This window comes from Panulirus ornatus, chromosome 17, assembly GCF_036320965.1.
Source record: "Panulirus ornatus isolate Po-2019 chromosome 17, ASM3632096v1, whole genome shotgun sequence".
Lineage (NCBI taxonomy): Eukaryota > Metazoa > Arthropoda > Malacostraca > Decapoda > Palinuridae > Panulirus > Panulirus ornatus.
The window spans coordinates 46,239,248-46,261,259 of record NC_092240.1 but is presented as its reverse complement, the minus strand read 5'-3'; the positions used below and the strand labels follow the sequence as shown (position 1 = coordinate 46,261,259).

The 22,012-nt window shown below is 41.9% G+C and overlaps 1 protein-coding gene across 1 annotated transcript in view; it reads right to left on the bottom strand.

Annotated features, from left to right (window-relative positions):
- The window catches only part of LOC139754434 (proteasome activator complex subunit 4-like), a 576,322-nt gene that overhangs the window by 28,992 nt on the left and 525,318 nt on the right, over positions 1 to 22,012 (bottom strand). The window contains exon 33 of the mRNA XM_071671710.1: positions 15,346 to 15,562. Within this exon, the coding sequence (XP_071527811.1) occupies positions 15,346 to 15,562 (217 nt within the window). The remainder of the gene's footprint in view (positions 1 to 15,345; positions 15,563 to 22,012) is intronic.

Sequence of the window (22,012 nt, the reverse complement as noted above, 5' to 3'; positions counted from 1 at the left end):
ACACCTGGTGTTTTGTGATGCTAATGATTTTTTTACCATCTCCCAAGTGCTTTCTGGTGAAGTGTTGTGTGCTGGTCTTGCACAATTGTGCATTTTGTGCACCCTGGATTACTGTTGTGGACAGTGGTGTCTTTCAAGCATTGTCAGCAATTACCTGACAACTCCTCAAAGCCACCTACACCTCACATGAAGTGCAAGAGAAATATCTTAAGCCTCAAGAAAAAGGTGAAGTTGTGTAAGAGATTGGACAAGGGCAAGTCCAAGCCAGTACTCATGAAGGACTTCAATATCATTTGCTTACATATACTAGTTTTTACTCTTTGTAAAATATTTCCAAATATGTAAAATAATTAAAAATATTAGTTTCTGAATCATTAAGAGTATCAAAAATCACTAAATAACCAAAGAATTTGTTTTTCAGAATGGCTTATTTCCACAATAATTTTGGATAACAGAGGTTTTACTGCATTACAAATTACATATACACTGGGATTCCCTGGTTTAAAAAAAAAAGAATATACAAAAGTATGCATACGGGAGTAGAAGAGACAGTCAACAGGTATTATTAGATAAAGCATAAAATGATAGGTTTCCCTCATGGTTCTGTCCTGTCCCCTACACTTTCTCTCCTTTTTTTCAACGATTTCCTCTCCTCCAAAAATAACTCAATGCACTCATACACTGAAGACTCAACACTGCATTCATCCACATCCTTCAATTCCACTCCCTCTTCTTTCACTCAATCTGCATCTTGTCTTGACACAGCTTCCTCAATAATCTCATAACTTGGACAGGATATCTCAGTGGGGTACACAAAATCTTAGGTTTCATGCCTCTAAGACCCAATTTCTACCCATCTAACGAAAACTCCTCATAACTCTCATCTCCCCTTTGATGGTTCTGTAATTCCACCTCTTGACTCAATGAACATACTTGGTATTACTGTAACATCCACTCTTTCTTGGAAACCTCACATAACAGGAATAGTTAAGTCTGCCTTGAAGAAACTGGGTGTCCTGTCGCTCCATTTATACAAGAGGTTTATTTGTCCTTGTATGCTACTCTTACATTTGGGGTGGTTTTATCTCAGCATCCTTTCTTGACAGAATAGAAAGCAATCTGTCATATAAACTGTCCTAGGATAACTTCCAAACTTGACCCCTTGCTCTATGCCGCAATGTTTGTTCACTTTCCCTCTTCTATAGGTATTACTTTGGTTTTGCTCCTGAGAGCTGGCTGCTTGTGTGCCCCCTCCACTAGCTAGATCATACAATGCTTGGCAAGCTGCTGTGTCATATAATTACTGTGTGGCCATCAGCAACTCAAGGGTGGGGCGTTTTGATACCTGCTTCTTTCCCTTTACATCAAAGCTCTAGAACTCTCTACCCTTTCATGTCTTTCCCAATAACTATGACCCAGCACATTTCAAAAGACAGGTTTTTCACTTCTCAAAAACTCGTAAATAATTTCCCTTGTCTTTTTCTGTTTTAATTCTCTCTACATTTAAATTAAGGCCTGGCCTTGATGTGAAATTTTGTCCTTCACAGGAGCCTTCAACACACACACACACACACACACTTACACACACTTACACACACACACACACACACACACACACACACACACACACGAAAAAGGAGATTGTTGGATGTAAATGTAGAGGCAAGGGTAGAGATATGAAGAGGTGTTCAAAAAAAGAGGAAACAATATCAGAGAGAAGAGAGGGGTGAGAGTTATTGATCTTGGAAAGGAGACTTATATGAAGAAATACCAGCAGAGATTGAGTGCAGAATGGCAATAGGTGAGAACAAATGAAGTGAGGGAAGTGGATGAGGAATGGGAGGTATTTAAAATGGAAGCAGCAATGGCATGTGCAACAGTTACATGTGGCATGCAAAAGGTGGGAGGTTGATATATTAGAAAGGGTAGTGAACGGCGGGATGAAAAAGTAAAGTTGCTGATGAAAGAGAAGAGAGTGGTGTTTGGGTGGTACTTACAGGGAAGGAGTGCATATGATTGGGATATGTATAAAAGAAAGTGTCATAAGGACAAGAGGAAGATGCAGGGGTTAAAAATGGGAGCAAACGAGTTGGGTTGAAGAAGTATTATCAAACTTTATCCCTGGGGATAGGGGAGAAAGAATACTTCCCACGCATTCCTCATGTGTCACAGAAGGCGACTAAAGGGGACGGGAGTGGGGGGCCAGAAACCCTCCCCTCCTTGTATTATGACTTTCTAAAAGGGGAAACAGAAGAAGGAGTCATGCTGGGAGTGCTCATCCTCCTCGAAGGCTCAGATTTGGGTGTCTAAATGAGAAAAAAGGAGAGATAGGTAGTATGTTTGAGAAAAGGAACCTGGATCTTTTGGCTCTGAGTGAAACGAAGCTCAAGGGTAAAGGGGAAGAGTGGTTTGGGAATGTCTTGGGAGTAAAGTCAGGGGTTAGTGAGAGGACAAGAGCAAGGGAAGGAGTAGCACTACTCCTGAAACAGGAGTTGTGGGAGTATGTGATAGAGTGTAAGAAAGTAAACTCTAGATTGATATGGGTAAAACTGAAAGTTGATGGAGAGAGATGGGTGATTATTGGTGCATATGCACCTGGGCATGAGAAGAAAGATCATGAGAGGCAAGTGTTTTGGGAGCAGCTGAATGAGTGTGTTAGTGGTTTCGATGCACAAGATCGGGTGATAGTGATGGGCGATTTGAATGCAAAGGTGAGTAATGTGGCAGTTGAGGGAATAATTGGTATATATGGGGTGTTCAGTGTTGTAAATCGAAATGGTAAAGAGCTTGTAGATTTATGTGCTGAAAAAGGACTGGTGATTGGGAATACCTGGTTTATAAAGAGAGATATACATAAGTATAAGTATGTAAGAAGGAGAGATGGCCAGAGAGCGTTATTGGATTAAGTGTTAATTGATAGGCGCATGAAAGAGAGACTTTTGGATGTTAATGTGCTGAGAGGTCCAACTGGAGGGATGTCTGATCATTATCTTGTGGAGGCGAAGGTTAAGATTTGTAGGGGTTTTTAGAAAAGAAGAGAGAATGTTGGGGTGAAGAGAGTGGTGAGAGTAAGTGAGCTTGGGAAGGAGACTTGTGTGAGGAAGTACCAGGAGAGACTGAGTACAGAATGGAAAAAGGTGAGAACAAAGGACGTACGGGGAGTGGGGGAGGAATGGGATGTATTTAGGGAAGCAGTGATGGCTTGCGCAAAAGATGCTTGTGGCATGAGAAGCGTGGGAGGTGGGTTGATTAGAAAGGGTAGTGAGTGGTGGGATGAAGAAGTAAGATTACTAGTGAAAGAGAAGAGAGAGGCATTTGGACGATTTTTCCAGGGAAAAAATGCAAATGAGTGGGAGATGTATAAAAGAAAGAGGCAGGAGGTCAAGAGAAAGGTGCAAGAGGTGAAAAAGAGGGCAAATGAGAGTTGGGGTGAGAGAGTATCATTAAATTTTAGGGAGAATAAAAAGGATGTTAATGTGCTGAGAGGTGCAACTGGAGGGATGTCTGATCATTATCTTGTGGAGGCTAAGGTGAAGATTAGTATGGGTTTTCAGAAAAGAGGAGTGAATGTTGGGGTGAAGAAGGTGGTGAGAGTAAGTGAGCTGGAGAGAAGTAAGTGAGAGAGTAAGTGAGAAGGAGACCTGTGTGGGGAAGTACCAGGAGAGACTGTGTACAGAATGGAAAAAGGTGAGAACAATGGAAGTAAGGGGAGTGGGGGAGGAATGGGATGTATTTAGGGAATCAGTGATGGATTGCGCAAAAGATGCTTGTGGCATGAGAAGAGTGGGAGGTGGGCTGTTTAGAAAGGGTAGTGAGTGGTGGGATGAAGAAGTAAGAGTATTAGTGAAAGAGAAGAGAGAGGCATTTGGACGATTTTTGCAGGGAAAAAATGCAATTGAGTGGGAGAAGTATAAAAGAAAGAGACAGGAGGTCAAGAGAAAGGTGCAAGAGGTGAAAGAAAGGGCAAATGAGAGTTGGGGTGAGAGACTATCAGTAAATTTTAGGGAGAATAAAAAGATGTTCTGGAAGGAGGTAAATAGGGTGCGTAAGACAAGGGAGCAAATGGGAACTTCAGTGAAGGGCGTAAATGGGGAGGTGATAACAAGTAGCGGTGATGTGAGAAGGAGATGGAGTGAGTATTTTGAAGGTTTGTTGAATGTGTCTGATGACAGAGTGGCAGATATAGGGTGTTTTGGTCGAGGTGGTGTGCAAAGTGAGAGGGTTAGGGAAAATGATTTGGTAAACAGAGAAGAGGTAGTAAAAGCTTTGCGGAAGATGAAAGCCGGCAAGGCAGCAGGTTTGGATGGTATTGCAGTGGAATTTATTAAAAAGGGGGTGACTGTATTGTTGACTGGTTGGTAAGGTTATTTAATGTATGTATGACTCATGGTGAGGTGCCTGAGGATTGGCGGAATGCGTGCATAGTGCCATTGTACAAAGGCAAAGGGGATAAGAGTGAGTGCTCAAATTACAGAGGTATAAGTTTGTTGAGTATTCCTGGTAAATTATATGGGAGGGTATTGATTGAGAGGGTGAAGGCATGTACAGAGCATCAGATTGGGGAAGAGCAGTGCGGTTTCAGAAGTGGTAGAGGATGTGTGGATCAGGTGTTTGCTTTGAAGAATGTATGTGAGAAATACTTAGAAAAGCAAATGGATTTGTATGTAGCATTTATGGATCTGGAGAAGGCATATGATAGAGTTGATAGAGATGCTCTGTGGAAGGTATTAAGAATATATGGTGTGGGAGGCAAGTTGTTAGAAGCAGTGAAAAGTTTTTATCGAGGATGTAAGGCATGTGTACGTGTAGGAAGAGAGGAAAGTGATTGGTTCTCAGTGAATGTAGGTTTGCGGCAGGGGTGTGTGATGTCTCCATGGTTGTTTAATTTGTTTATGGATGGGGTTGTTAGGGAGGTAAATGCAAGAGTCCTGGAAAGAGGGGCAAGTATGAAGTCTGTTGGGGATGAGAGAGCTTGGGAAGTGAGTCAGTTGTTGTTCGCTGATGATACAGCGCTGGTGGCTGATTCATGTGAGAAACTGCAGAAGCTGGTGACTGAGTTTGGTAAAGTGTGTGGAAGAAGAAAGTTAAGAGTAAATGTGAATAAGAGCAAGGTTATTAGGTACAGTAGGGGTGAGGGTCAAGTCAATTGGGAGGTGAGTTTGAATGGAGAAAAACTGGAGGAAGTGAAGTGTTTTAGATATCTGGGAGTGGATCTGTCAGCGGATGGAACCATGGAAGCGGAAGTGGATCATAGGGTGGGGGAGGGGGCGAAAATTTTGGGAGCCTTGAAAAATGTGTGGAAGTCGAGAACATTATCTCGGAAAGCAAAAATGGGTATGTTTGAAGGAATAGTGGTACCAACAATGTTGTATGGTTGCGAGGCGTGGGCTATGGATAGAGATGTGCGCAGGAGGATGGATGTGCTGGAAATGAGATGTTTGAGGTAAATGTGTGGTGTGAGGTGGTTTGATCGAGTAAGTAACGTAAGGGTAAGAGAGATGTGTGGAAATAAAAAGAGCGTGGTTGAGAGAGCAGAAGAGGGTGTTTTGAAATGGTTTGGGCACATGGAGAGAATGAGTGAGGAAAGATTGACCAAGAGGATATATGTGTCGGAGGTGGAGGGAACAAGGAGAAGAGGGAGACCAAATTGGAGGTGGAAAGATGGAGTGAAAAAGATTTTGTGTGATCGGGGCCTGAACATGCAGGAGGGTGAAAGGAGGGCAAGGAATAGAGTGAATTGGAGCGATGTGGTATACAGGGGTTGACGTGCTGTCAGTGGATTGAATCAAGGCATGTGAAGCGTCTGGGGTAAACCATGGAAAGCTGTGTAGGTATGTATATTTGCGTGTGTGGACGTGTGTATGTACATGTGTATGGGGGGGGGTTGGGCCATTTCTTTCGTCTGTTTCCTTGCGCTACCTCGCAAACGCGGGAGACAGCGACAAAGTATAAAAAAAAAAAAAAAAAAAAAAAAAAAAAAAATAAAGTGTGTAAGACAAGGGAGCAAATGGGAACTTCAGTGAAGGGGGCAAATGGGGAGGTGATGACAAGTAGTGGTGATGTGAGAAGGAGATGGAGTGAGTATTTTGAAGGTTTGTTGAATGTCTTTGATGATAAAGTGGCAGGTATAGGGTGTTTTGGTTGAGGCGGTGTGCAAAGTGAGAGGGTTAGGGATAATGATTTGGTAAACAGAGAAGAGGTAGTAAAAGCTTTACGGAAGATGAAAGCCGGCAAGGCAGCAGGTTTGGATGGTATTGCAGTGGAATTTATCAAAAAAGGGGATGACTGTAATGTTGACTGGTTGGTAAGGTTATTTAATGTATGTATGATTCATGGTGAGGTGCCTGAGGATTGGCAGAATGCTTGCATAGTGCCATTGTATAAAGGCAAAGGGGATAAGAGTGAGTGCTCAAATTACAGAGGTATAAGTTTGTTGAGTATTCCTGGTAAATTATATGGAAGGGTATTGATTGAGAGGGTGAAGGTATGTACAGAGCATCAGATTGGGGAAGAGCAGTGTGGTTTCAGAAGTGGTAGAGGATGTGTGGATCAGGTGTTTGCTTTGAAGAATGTATGTGAGAAATACTTAGAAAAGCAAATGGATTTGTATGTGGCATTTATGGATCTGGAGAAGGCATATGACAGAGTTGATAGAGATGCTCTGTGGAAGGTATTAAGAATATATGGTGTGGGAGGCAGGTTGTAAGAAGCAGTGAAAAGTTTTTATCGAGGATGTAAGGTATGTGTACGTGTAGGAAGAGAGGAAAGAGATTGGTTCTCAGTGAATGTAGGTTTGCGGCAGGGGTGTGTGATGTCTCCATGGTTGTTTAATTTGTTTATGGATGGGGTTGTTAGGGAGGTGAATGCAAGAGTTTTGGAATGAGGGGCAAGTATGAAGTCTGTTGTGGATGAGAGAGCTTGGGAAGTGAGTCGGTTGTTGTTCGCTGATGATACAGTGCTGGTGGCTGATTCATGTGAGAAACTGCAGAAGCTGGTGACTGAGTTTGGTAAAGTGTGTGAAAGAAGGAAGTTGAGAGTAAATATGAATAAGATCAAGGTTATTATGTACAGTAGAGTTGAGGGTCAAGTCAATTGGGAGGTAAGTTTGAATAGAGAAAAACTGGAGGAAGTAAAGTGTTTTAGATATCTGGGAGTGGATCTGGCAGCAGATGGAACCATGGAAGCGGAAGTGAATCATAGGGTGGGGGAGGGGGCGAAAATCCTGGGAGCCTAGAAGAATGTTTGGAAGTCGAGAACATTATCTCGGAAAGCAAAAATGGGTATGTTTGAAGGAATAGTGGTTCCAACAATGTTGTATGGTTGCGAGGCGTGGGCTATGGATAGAGTTGTGCACAGGAGGGTGGATGTGCTGGAAATGAGATGTTTGAGGACAAGATGTGGTGCGAGGTGGTTTGATCGAGTAAGTAATGTAAGGGTAAGAGAGATGTGTGGAAATAAAAAGAGTGTGGTTGAGAGAGTAGAAGAGGGTGTTTTGAAAGGGTTTGGTCACATGGAGAGAATGAGTGAGGAAAGATTGACCAAGAGGATATATGTGTCAGAGGTGGAGGGAACGAGGAGAAGTGGGAGCCGAAATTGGAGGTGGAAAGATGGAGTGAAAAAGATTTTGAGTGATCAGGGCCTGAACATGCAGGAGGGTGAAAGGAGTGCAAGGAATAGTGTGAATTGGAACGATGTGGTATACCGGGATCGACGTGCTGTCAGTGGATTGAACCAGGGCATGTGAAGCGTCTGGGGTAAACCATGGAAGGTTCTGTGGGGCCTGGATGTGGAAAGGGAGCTGTGGTTTCGGTGCATTATTACATGACAGGTAGAGACTGATTGTGAACGAATGGGGCCTTTGTTGTCTTTTCCTAGCACTACCTCGCACACATGAGGGGGGCGGGGGTTGTTACTCCATGTGTGGCGAGGTGGCAATGGGAATAAATAAAGGCAGACAGTATGAATTATGTACATGTGTATATATGTATTTGTCTGTGTGTTTATATATATGTGTACACTGAGATGTATAGGTATGTATATTTGCGTGTGTGGACGTGTATATATATACATGTGTGTGTGGGTGGGTTGGGCCATTCTTTCGTCTGTTTCCTTGCGCTCCCTCGCTAACGCGGGAGACAGCAACAAAGCAAAATATATATATAATATATATGGAGAATAAAAAGATGTTTTGGAAGGAGGAAAATAATGTGCAAAAGACAAGAGAATAATGGGAAAACTGGTGAAGGGGACAAGAGGGTAAGTGATAACTGGAAGTGATGAAGTGAGGAGGAGATGGAGTGAGTATTTTGAGGGAATGTATAATGTGTTTGATGAGACTGTAGCAGATACAGGGTGTTTTGGTTGGGGTGGTGTACAAAATGAGAGGGCCAGGGAGAATGGTTTGGTAAACAGAGAAGAGGTGGTGAAAGCTTTGCATAAGATGAAATCCAGCAAGGTGGTGGGTTTGGATGGTATGCAGAGGAATTTATTGAAAAAGGGGGTGACTGTTGTTGACTGGTTGGAAAGGATATTCAAAGTATGTATGGATCATGGTAAAGTCCCTGAGAATTGGAAGAATGCATGCATAGTGCCATTGTACAAAGGCAAAGGAGGTAAAGATGAGCATTCAAACTACAGAGGGATACATTTGTTGAGTATTCGTGGGAAATCATATGGGTGTATTGATTGAGAAGGTGAAGGCATGTGCAGACCATCAGATTGGGGAAAAGCAGTGTAGTTTCAGAAGTGGTAGAGGATGTGTGGATCAGGTGTTTTCTTTGAAGACTGTATGTGAGAAATACTTAGAAAAACAGATGGATTTGTATGTAGCATTCATGGATCTGGGAAAGGCATATGATAGGGTTGATAGGATGCTTTATGGAAGGTTTTAAGAGTATAAGGTGAGGGAGGTAAGTTGCTAGAATCAGTGAAAAGTTTTTACCAAGGATGTAAGGCATGTATACAAGTAGAAGGAGAGGGGAGTAACTGATTCCCACCGAATGTCAGTTTGTGGCAGGGGTGAGTGAAGTCCCCATGGATGCACAAATGCAAGAGTTTCGGAAAGAGGGTGAGTATGCAGTCTGTTGTGGATGTGAGGGAATGGGAAGTGAGTCAGATGTTGTTCGCCTATGATACAGATCTAATGGCTGATTTGGGTGTGAAACTGCAGATGATGATGACTGAGTTTGGAAAAGTGTGTGAAAAGAGAAAGTTAAGAGTAAATGTGAATAAGAGCAAAGTTATTAGGTTCAGTAGGGATGTAAGTTTGAATGGAGAAAAATAGGAGGAAGTGAAGTGTTTTAGATACCTGGGAGAGGACTTGGCAGCAGATGGAACCATGGAGGTGGAAGCGAGTCTCAAGGTGGGGGAGGGGGTGAAGGTTCTGGAAGCGATGAAGAATGTTTGGAAGGAGAGAATATTATCTTGGAGAGCAAAAATGGGTATGTTTGAAGGAATAGTGGTTCCAACAATGTTATACGTTTGCGAGGTATGGGCTATAGATAGGGTTGTATGGAGGAGGGTGGATGTGTTGGAAATGAAAAGTTTGAGGACAATATGCAGTGTGAGGTGGTTTGATCGAGTAACTAATGAAAAGTTAAGAGAGACGTGCGGAAATAAAATGAATGTGGTTGAGAGAGCAGAAGAGGGTGTGATGAAATGGTTTGGACATATGGAGAGAATGAGTGAGGAAAGATTGAGAAAAAGAGTATATGTGTCAGAAGTGAAGGGAACAAGGAGAACTTGGAGACCAAATTGGAGATGGAAGGATGGAGTGAAAAAGATTTTTAGCGATCAGGGCTTGAACATACAGGAGGGTGAGAGGCGTGCAAGGAATAGAGTGAATAGGAATGATGTGGTATACCGGGGTCGATGTGGTGTCAATGGACTGAACCAGGGCATGTGAAATGTTTGGGGTAAACCATGGAAAGGCCTGTGGGGCCTGGATGTGGACAGGGAGCTGTGGTTTCAGTGTATTACACACAACAGCTAAAGAGTGAGTGTGAATGAATGTGGCCTTTTTTGTCCGTTTTCCTGGTGCTACCTCGCTGAAGCGGGAGATTGTGACAGGAATGGATGAAGGCAAGCAAGCATGAATATGTACATATGTATGTATGTATATGTCTGTGTAGGTATATGTATGTACATGTTGATATGTATATGTGCGTGTATGGGCATTTATGCATATAAATGTGTATATGAGTGGATGGGCCATTCTTCATCTGTTTCCTAGCACTATCTCACTGACATGGGAAACAGCGATTAAGTATACTAAATATAAATTACATTTACTTATTCATTACACTTTGTTGCTGTTTCCTGCGTTAACGAAGTAGCGCAAGGAAACAGACGAAAGAATGGCCCAACCTACCCACATACACATGTATATACATAAACACCCACACACACACATACACTTGCCTATACATTTCAACGTATACACACATATACATACACAGACACATACATATATACACATGTACATATTCATACATGCTGCCTTTGTCCATTCCCTTCGCAACCTCACCGCACACTTACCTATACATTTCAACGTATATACACATATACATACACAGACACATACATATATACACATTCCTATGAGTCCACGGGGAAAATGAAACACGAAAAGTTCCCAAATGCACTTTCGTGTAATAATCACATCATCAGGGGAGACACAAGAGAGAAATATAACAGTCAGTTGATATACATCGAAGAGACGAAGCTAGGACGTCCTAGCTTCGTCTCTTCGATGTATATCAACTGACTGTTATATTCCTCTCTTGTGTCTCCCCTGATGATGTGAATATTACACAAAAGTGCACTTGGGAACTTTTCGTGTTTCATTTTCCCCGTGGACTCATAGGAATATCTTGATCACGCGCAAAATTGTGATCCTTTCCAATATATACACATGTACATATTCATACATGCTGCCTTTATCCATTCCCTTCGCCACCTCACGGCACCGCGCATACACCCTCTTCTGCTCTCTCAACCACAGTTTTTTTATTACCACACATCTCTCTAACCCTTTCATTACTTACTTGATCAAAGCACCTCACACCATATATTGTCCTCAAACATCTTATTTCCAACACATCCACCTCCCTCTGCACAACCCTATCTATAGCCCATGCCTTACAAATATATAACATTGTTGGAACCACTATTCCTTCTAACATACCCATTTTTGCTTTCCAAGATAATGTTCTTGCCTTCCACACATTCTTCAACGCTCCCAGAACCTTCACTCCCTCCCCCACCCTGTGACTCGCCTCCACTTCCATGGTTCCATTCGCTGCTAAATCCACTCACAGATATCTAAAACACTTCACTTCCTCCAGTTTTTCTCCATACAATCTTACCTCCCAATTAACTTGTCACTCAACACTACTACACCTAATAACCTTGCTCTTATTCACATTTATTCTCAGCTTTCTTCTTTCACACACTTTACCATATTCAGTCACCAACTTCTGCAGTTTCTCTCCCGAATCAGCCACCAGCACTGTATCATCAGCAAACAAGAACTGACTCACTTCCCAAGCCCTCTCATCCACAACAGACTGCATACTTGACACTCTCTTCAAAACTCTTGCATTCTCCTCTCTAACAACCCCATCCATAAACAAATCATACAACAACGGAGACATCATACACCCCTACCGCAAACCAACATTCACTGGAAACCAATCACTTTCCTCTCTTCCTACTCGTACACATGCCTTACATCCTCAATAAAAACTTTTCACTGCTTCTAGCAACTTGCCTCCCACACCATATATCCTTAATACCTTCTACAGACCATCTCTATCAACTCTATCATATGCCTTCTCCGGATCCAAAAATGCTACTTACAAATCCATCTGTTTTTCTAAGTATTTCTCACATACATTCTTCAAAGCAATCACCTGATCCACATATCCTCTACCACTTCTGAAACCACACTGCTCTTCCCCAATTTGATGCTCTGCACATGCCTTTACCCTCTCAATCAACACCTTTCCATATAATTTCCCAGGAATATTCATCAAACTTACGCCTCTGTAGTATGAACACTCACTCTTATCCCCTTTGCCTTTGTACAGTGGCACTATGCATGCATTCCGCCAATCCTCAGGCACTTCAACATGAGCCATACATACATTGAATATCCTTACCAACCAGTCAACAACACAGTCACCCCCTTTTTTACTAAATTCCACTGCAATACCATCCAAACCCACTGCCTTGCTGGCTTTCATCTTCCACAAAGCTTTCACTACCTCTTCTCTGATTACCAAACCATTCTCCCTGAAACTCTCACTCTTCACACCACCACACCCAAAACACCCTGTATCTGCCACTCTATCATCATACACATTCAACAAACCTTCAAAATACTCACTTCACCACAACTTGCTATTACTTCCCCATTAGCCCCCTTCACTAATGTTCCCATTTGTTCTCTTGTCTTATACATTTTAGTTATCTCCTTCCAAAACATCTTTTTATTCTCCCTAATATTTAATGATACTCTCTCACCCCAACTCTCATTTGCCCTCTCTTTCACCTCTTACACCTTTCTCTTGACCTCTTGCGTCTTTCTTTTATACATCTCCCAGTCATCAGCGAGGTAGCATTAAGAACAGTGGACTGAGCTTAGAGGGAATACCCTTACTTGATCCCCTTCTATGTTCCTTGTTTTGGAAAAGTAAAAACTGGAGGGGAGGATTTCCAGTATATGGCATATAGGGGGTGACATGTTGTCAAAGGACTAAATGAGTGCATATGATCCAGCCCGGAGAAACCAAGGAAAGGTCTGTGGGGCCTGGATGCTGAAAGGGGGCAGCGCTTTTGGTGCATTACACATGGATATAAGCTAATGAGGCCTTTCCTTCACTTGTTCCTGTCACAACCTCACTAACATGGGAAACAGCAAACAAATATGAAAATATTTAATATACTTATCATACTACCAAAGATCCTTTTCATGGGTCTCTTATAGCTGCAAGGGTGCATTTCACTTGGGAGCACGGAAACAACAGACACCTACAAAACAAGGTCATTGACCTACAAAACAAGGTCATTGACAAGACTGTTATTTTCCATCCACTAATTAAGATACATCCCTGCAGAAAAGGTGACTCAAAACAGAATGTCTCCATTGCCATACATCTCTACAGTCATTCCCTTAACCCTTGACAAACATGAACTCAACTTGCACCCTTCCATTACCTTGAATGGTCAGAGCCCCATTTCAACTCCCCATAAAACAAAACTGAAAACAAAGACTGTAAATAAATTAGATGCCTACAGGATACTCACTGCAACATTGGGATATACCGAGAAGGGATTGCATTGGGAGAATCTTGGTTTCAATCTATAGAAGTTGAACACTTCTGGTTGCTAGGAGCCAACATGGCACATGCAAACACATGCCCTGATCCTGCCCAACTTAGATGAAAGGAAAAATAAAGAGTATGCAAAAAGAACAAGGAAGAGATTAATCAGAATGTCTCATACATTTGTAAATCTTTCTCTTAAAGGAGGAAAGATCATAGGAGTGAAAGACAAAAGAGAGAGAGAATTCCACAATTTTGTAGTTTGAGAAAAGGAGGAGGCAACATAACACTCGATCTTTGTGCAGCTGACCTTCCCAAAGAAATTATAGGGGGCAGCAACCAGTCACAGACCACAGGTCCAGGATTTAGTGGTTAGGAGACAAACAGAGAGCCCATGAGAGCAGTGGCCAAATCAATATATATAGAGAGAGCTTAAGAGAGCTGTGGCCAAAGTAATAAACAGAGAGAGCTTAAGAAAGTAGTGGCCAAAGTAATACACAGAGAGAACTTATGAGAGCAGTGGCCAAAGAAATACATAGAGAGAGCTTATGAGAGCAGTGGCCAAAGTAATACACAGAGAGAGCTTAAGAAAGTAGGGTCCAAAGTAATACATAGAGAGTTTACAAGAACAGTGGCCAAAGTAATACACAGAAAGCTTATGAGAGCAGTGGCCAAAGTAATACACAAAGAGAGCTTAAGAAAGTAGTGTCCAAAGTAATACATAGAGAGTTTACAAGAACAGTGGCCAAAGTAATACATAGTAAGCTTATGAGATCAGTGGCCAAAGTAATACACAGAAGAGCTTAAGAAAGTAGTGGCCAAATAAATACATAGAGAGTTTACAAGAACAATGGCCAAAGTAATACATAAAGAGCTTCTGAGAGCAGTGGCCTAAGTAATACATAGAGAGAGCTTATGAGAGCAGTGGACCAAGAAATACATAGAGAGAGGTTATGAGAGCAGTGGCCAAAATAATCATGTAAAACAGATAGGTTGAAAAAAGTAGTACATGTAAAACAGATAGTTGAAAGAAAAATCATGGCAAATGGAAAAGGAGGTTTAAAGAGGTGATAACATGAAAGCTGATAATGCTCAAAGCTTTAAGTACCACTCTGCCCTAGAGAGATGTGGAACAAAAGCCACCCCAGATAAGTGAGCAATACTTCATACCAAAGTGAACAAGATCCCTGGCATTTATAAAACACTCAATAGTTTTTGGTAAGTAGATCTTCTGATATTCAGTATATGGGGTATTCATAATTAATGTTTAATTTTTTCTAAAATGCCAAAGATTGGATATAATACTGGGTCTACGAGAACATAACCCCCTTTTATTATGGAAATCTTTCATAATAAGCAATTTTCCTTTACATGATGCTCTGTGGGGAAATTTACCTATGGGTGTGTTTCTTTCTGGATGATAAATTTTCTAATAGTGAAACTGGTAAAAATTACATGTACCTTTTATGGGGTAGGGGTATATTCCAAAACTGAGGCCCACAGATCAAATCCTATAGGCACAGAGAGAGAGAGAGAGAGAGAGAGAGAGAGAGAGAGAGAGAGAGAGAGAGAGAGAGAGAGAGAGAGAGAGAGAGAGAGAGAGAGAAGGGGGGGGTTAAGAGCATCAAATGATTGAGATAAGACTTTTGTTAACCTGCTACTTTAAAAAATGACATGAGGATACATATGAGTGATCTAAGAAGGCTGTACATATAACTAACCCACCCCATTGAAAAGGAGTTAGCAGTGATGGAAGTAAAGAAAGAATATTTCTCTCACCTTCTTAATTAACTTTAAGTCGTTGTTCAGGAGTGTCATGCATAGACACACCCCTGAAAGAACCATTTCATTACATATATCAAACAATATATTGTCTTGTCCTTCAATTACATTTACACTTCAATAATCTTATTCATCCCATCTGCCGAAAGCCTGTACCTACCTCCCATTCTTCAATTTTCTTTTAAGCCTAAATACTAGCTGTACTTACTGTACTTAAATAAAAAGATGTATCCCTTACCAAAAGTTTATCCTCAGCCTGGATAAATTTGCAATGTATAAGGCCACTGAGGACAGTAGAAGCCATCTGCTGCACCTCCAGCCTTACATCAGACAAGAGAACCACTACTAGCTCTTGGACCTGCTGTGTTGCCTTTTCATTACTGAGGATGGTGAACATGTTTGTGAACACAGCCACCTGGAGTAATGACAACACTGCAGCACGCGCCCGCCACCAACTGTTGACAACATAAAATACATGACAACTAACAATCACTCTTCTCCTCATAGTGGTGGGAACCACAGAATTAACCAGCCACCTGGACATCACATTCAATATCAACATAAAAATATAAGTTTAATGAATGAAAATCTATTTCTCTCCACAGTGGTGTCCTGTGATCCATGAGAAAACTTCTCAGGTTACAAAACTCTAACCCCTGCACTCTGATGAGGTAAAGGTGTCTCACCCCTCACTAACACTAGTTGCCTCCTGGTTCAGCCTGGGTTTGACAACTAACCAATCAGCAACTTTCACTCAGTGATAATGTCATCATTCCCCAAGCCATCATGCTGTAACTGTCCTGCCTCATAATTTTTGAAATGTGGGCATCAACCCAACTGGGGTCACTGCTGGTTATAAGAGTTTTTCAAAAATGAGGGGAAGGTAAGGCAGGAAACATCTCAGAAACAACTCGGAAAAAGTACCTGTGGGTCAATGCACTGGATAGCGAGAGTTCTCCATTCTCTATTAGACAAAACTTACATTTCCCTCCATGGTCAGAAAGTCCTAAAGAAGCTTGAGATTATTTGAACATGAGTGATTGAGAAAAACTCTCTCAAGAAAGAAGACAAAGGCAAAACTGTCAACTGCAGTTCCCTTGTGGCACACAAAAGTTTATCAGTAATGAAGGTGGCAATCCCAGCAACACAAAAGGTTGATCCTTTACATTTAGAGTCTGGTACCATTGTATGAACATGTTAGAAATAAGCCAAAGACCACAATTGTTGATCTCCGAAAAAATGCTACTTTCCTAACATCGCAGCCTCTAAAATAAAGGCCATGCTGGGCTAGCAAAATAAGTCTCTTCATCCATGAAAATTTCCTTGCTGAGAGATGATTTAAGCTCCTTGGATGAACAAATAAATGTTTCTCTAGATTGCCTCCAATAATCTCTAACTACAGCCTTCCAAGAATAAATCAAAAATCTTTGGAAGACCAGGCAGATGAGGCATAGTTAAAGTGGAGCAGATGAACTATTTGTATATGATGAGTAAGTCTTTCTCATGTCCAAATCTAGAACCAGTTAGTGTTCTGAGGGGATTTAGTTTGTGTTGCATTTGTGTTGATGTTAATGGTGTGGCAATTGAATGTCAAGTGTGTCCTATGCGATGACTAGAATATTCATTTTGTTTTTTGTTCAGTAAAAGGGACTGTCCATTCAAGGTGACTGGAGGGTGTAAGGATACCTGTCTGTCTAAGGTTAAAAGAGTGATCAAAGACTCCAGTGGAGATGTAGACATTGTTCTGAGTGAGCCAATGTTCCATATGTGTAATTCAAAGATGCATGATTGATGGTGCTTGCATGGTGTCAGATTGTGCTGATGTGATTGTGAGGTCATCAGTCTGTCTGAGGTCAAAAGAGCGATTGAAGAATTCTGTGGAGATGCAGATATCTGTTCTGAATGAGCCATTGTTCCAACTGTGTAATTCAAAGCTGCATGTTTGATGTTGCTAGTGTGATGTCAGGGTATTCTGATGTGATTGTGAGGTCATCTGCATATAATGTTAATGGTGTGGGAAGTATATGTTGAGTGTGTCATATGTAAACCTAGGAATGGTTTGTGTTTTGTTCAGTGAGAGGGACTGTCCATTCAAGGTGATTGGATGGTGTAAGCTGAATTACTTTCTGTCTGGAGTCATAACAGTGATTGAAGACTTCTATGGACATGCACATATTCCGTTTTTAATGAGCCAACATTCCAATTGCGCAACTTAGTACTGCATGTTTGATGTTGCTTCTCTGGTGTCAGGATGTTCTGATATTATGTCATCAGCATATGAAAGGGGCTCCAAGTTGAGGTTTGCCTGAGGTGATAACAGTCAAACAGAATATTGCTCTTTTGTAAACTCCAATGTATAGTTTAGGTCTTTTAAATTTGAAGCCTATTACTTTTTGTCACTATTAACGAGGGTGGTATCAAGTAATTTTTCTCTGACGATGTGCTGGACACCAGTGTCAAATGCTATGTTGATGTCTACTGGCACTAATATTGTGCAAAAAGGTGGTGGTGATTGGTTGAATCCACCTAAGACACAATGCATGAGCTCAGTGTGTAGTGTGCTGGTAAAGTGTTTGGGTGAAGCCATGCTGACTGGGAGAAAATGAAACATCTTGTTTGATTCTGTTGTTGATCATTTTTTCTAGAGTTTTATCAGAATGTGCAACTGATCAGAGGTTCAATCGTTTAGTGGGCTCCAGTTGGTCCTTGTGCGTAATGATGGTAGGCAGAATGGGATGTATGGCTCATCATCCTTGAAGTTTCAAGCTAGGGTGTCTGAATGTATGTTCTGGCTGTAGGTGAAACAAATCTTAAGGATGAAGGGGAAGAATAGTTTGCGAATGTCTTAGGGGTTAAGTCAGGGGTTTGAATGAGGACAAAAAGGAATAGCAAGAGCTATAGGAATGTGTGAAAGAGCACAAGGGAGTAAGCTTCACACTATTTATTTATTTACATTTATCATAATTCGTCGCTGTCTCCTGCATTAGCGAGGTAGCGTAAGGAAACAGACGAAAGAATGGCCTAACCCACCTACATACACATGTATATACATACACATCCACACACGCAAATATACATACCTATACATCTCAACATATACATACGTACATATATATATATATCTATTTATTTTGCTTTGTCGCTGTCTCCTGCATTTGTGAGGTAGCGCAAGGAAACAGACGAAAGAAATGGCCCAACCCACCATCATACACATGTATATACATACACGTCCACACACGCAAATATACATACCTATACATCTCAATGTACACATATATATACACACACAGACACATACATATATACACATGCACACAATTCACACTGTCTGCCTTTATTCATTTCCATCGCCACCTCGCCACACATGGAATACCATCCCCCTCCCCCCCCATGTGGGCGAGGTAGCGCTAGGAAAAGACAACAAAGGCCCCATTCATTCACACTCAGTCTCTAGCTGTCATGCAATAATGCCCAAAACCACAGCTCCCTTTCCACATCCAGGACCCACACAACTTTCCATGGATTACCCCAGACGCTTCACATGCCCTGATTCAATCCACTGACAGCACATCAACCCCAGTATACCACATCGATCCAATTCACTCTATTCTTTGCACGCCTTTCACCCTCCTGCATGTTCAGGACCCAATCACTCAAAATCTTTTTCACTCCATCTTTCCACCTCCAATTTGGTCTCCCACTTCTCCTTGTTCCCTCCACCTCCGACACATATATCCTCTTGGTCAATCTTTCCTCGCTCATTCTCTCCATGTGCCCAAACCATTTCAAAACACCCTCTTCTGCTCTCTCAACCACGCTCTTTTTATTTCCACACATCTCTCTTACCCTTACGTTACTTACTCGATCAAACCACCTCACACCACACATTGTCCTCAAACATCTCATATCCAGCACATCCATCCTCCTGCGCACAACTCTATCCATAGCCCACGCCTCGCAACCATACAACATTGTTGGAACCACTATTCCTTCAAACATACCCATTTTTGCTTTCCGAGAAAATGTTCTCGACTTCCACACATTCTTCAAGGCTCCCAGGATTTTCGCCCCATCCCCCACCCTATGATCCACTTCCGCTTCCGTGGTTCCATCCGCTGCCAGATCCACTCCCAGATATCTAAAACACTTTACATCCTCCAGTTTTTCTCCATTCAAACTTACCTCCCAATTGACTTGACCCTCAACCCTACTGTACCTAATAACCTTGCTCTTATTCACATTTACACTTAACTTTCTTCTTTCACACACTTTACCAAACTCAGTCACCAGCTTCTGCAGTTTCTCACATGAATCAGCCACCAGCGCTGTATCATCAGCAAACAACAACTGACTCACTTCCCAAGCTCTCTCATCCACAACAGACTTCATACTTGCCCCTCTTTCCAAAACTCTTGCATTCACCTCCCTAACAACCCCATCCATAAACAAATTAAACAACCATGGAGACATCACACACCCCTGCCGCAAACCTACATTCACCGAGAACCAATCACTTTCCTCTCTTCCTACACGCACACATGCCTTACATCCTCGATAAAAACTTTTCACTGCTTCTAACAACTTGCCTCCCACACCATATATTCTTAATACCTTCCACAGAGCATCTCTATCAACTCTATCATATGCCTTCTACAGATCCATAAATGCTACATACAAATCCATTTGCTTTTCTAAGTATTTCTCACTTACATTCTTCAAAGCAAACACCTGATCCACACATCCTCTACCACTTCTGAAAACACACTGCTCTACCCCAATCTGATGCTCTGTACATGCCTTCACCCTCTCAATCAATACCCTCCCATATAATTTACCAGGAATACTCAACAAACTTATACGTCTGTAATTTGAGCACTCACTCTTATCCCCTTTGCCTTTGTACAATGGCACTATGCACGCATTCCGCCAATCCTCAGGCACCTCACCGTGAGTCATACATACATTAAATAACCTTACCAACCAGTCAATAATACATACGCAAATATACATACCTATACATCTCAATGTACACATATATATACACACACAGAGACACACATATATACCCATGCACACAATTCACACTGTCTGCCTTTATTCATTCCCATCGCCACCTCGCCACACATGGAATACCATCCCTCTCCCCCCTCATGTGTGCGAGGTAGCGCTAGGAAAAGACAACCAAGGCCCCATTCGTTCACACTCAGTCTCTAGCTGTCATGTATCATGCACCAAAATCACAGATCCCTTTCCACATCCAGGCCCCACACAACTTTCCATGGTTTACCCCAGACGCTTCACATGCCCTGGTTCAATCCATTGACAGCACGTCGACCCCAGTATACCACATCGTCCCAATTCACTCTATTCCTTGCACACTTTTCACCCTCCTGTATGTTCAGGCCCCAATCACTCAAAATCGTTTTCACTCCATTTTTCCACCTCCAATATGGTCTCCCACTTCTTGTTCCCTCCACCTCTGACACATATATCCTCTTGGTCAATCTTTCCTCATTCATTCTCTCCATGTGACCAAACCATTTCAAAACACCCTCTTCTGCTCTCTCAACCACACTCATTTTATTACCACACATCTCTCTTACCCTTTCATTACTTACTCGCTCAAACCACCTCACACCACATATTGTCCTCTAACATCTCATTTCCAGCACATCCACCCTCCTGCGCACAACTCTATCTGTAGCCCATGCCTCACAACCATATAGCTTTGTTGGAACCACTATTCCTTCAAACATACCCATTTTTGCTTTCCAAGATAACATTCTTGACTTCCACACATTTTTCAAAGCTTCCAGAACTTTTGCCCCCTCCCCCACCCTATGATTCACTTCCACTTCCAAGGTACCATCCAATGCCAAATCCACTCCCAGATATCTAAAACAATTCACTTCCTCCAGTTTTTCTCCATTCAAACCTACTTCCCAATTGACGTCCCTCAACCCTACTGTACCTAATAGCCTTGTTCTTATTCACATTTACTCTCAGCTTTCTTCTTTCACACACTTTACCAAATTCAGTCACCAGCTTCAGCAGTTTCTCACATGAATCAGCCACCAGCGCTGTATCATCAGCGAACAACAACTGACTCACTTCCCAAGCTCTCTCATCCACAACAGACTGCATACTTGCCCCTCTTTCCAAAACTCTTGTATTCACCTCCTTAACAACCCCATCCATAAACAAATCAAACAACCATGGAGACATCACACACCCCTGCAGCAAACTAACATTCACTGAGAACCAATCACTTTCCTCTCTTCCTACACGTACACATGCCTTATATCCTCATTAAAACCTTTTCACTGCTTCTAACAACTTACCTCCCACACCATATATTCTTAATAGCTTCCACAGAGCATCTCTATCAACTCTGTCATATGCCTTCTCCAGATCCATAAATGCTACATACAAATCCATTTGCTTTTCTAAGTATTTCTCACATACATTCTTCAAAGCAAACACCTGATCCACACATCCTCTACCACTTCTGAAACCACACTGCTCTTCCCCAATCTGATGCTCTGTACATGCCTTCACCCTTTCTATGAATACCTCCCATATAATTTACCAGGAATACTCAACAAACTTATACCTCTGTAATTTGAGCACTCACTCTTATCCCCTTTGCCTTTGTACAATGGCACTATGCAAGCATTCCGCCAGTCCTCAGGTACCTCACCATGAGTCATACATTCATTAAATAACCTTACCAACCAGTCAACAATACAGTCACCCCCTTTTTTAATAAATTCCACTGCAATACCATCCAAACCTGCTGCCTTGCCAGCTTTCATCTTCCGCAAGGCTTTTACTACCTCTTCTCTCTTTACCAAATCATTCTCCTCAACCCTCTCACTTTGCACACCACCTCAACCAAAACACCC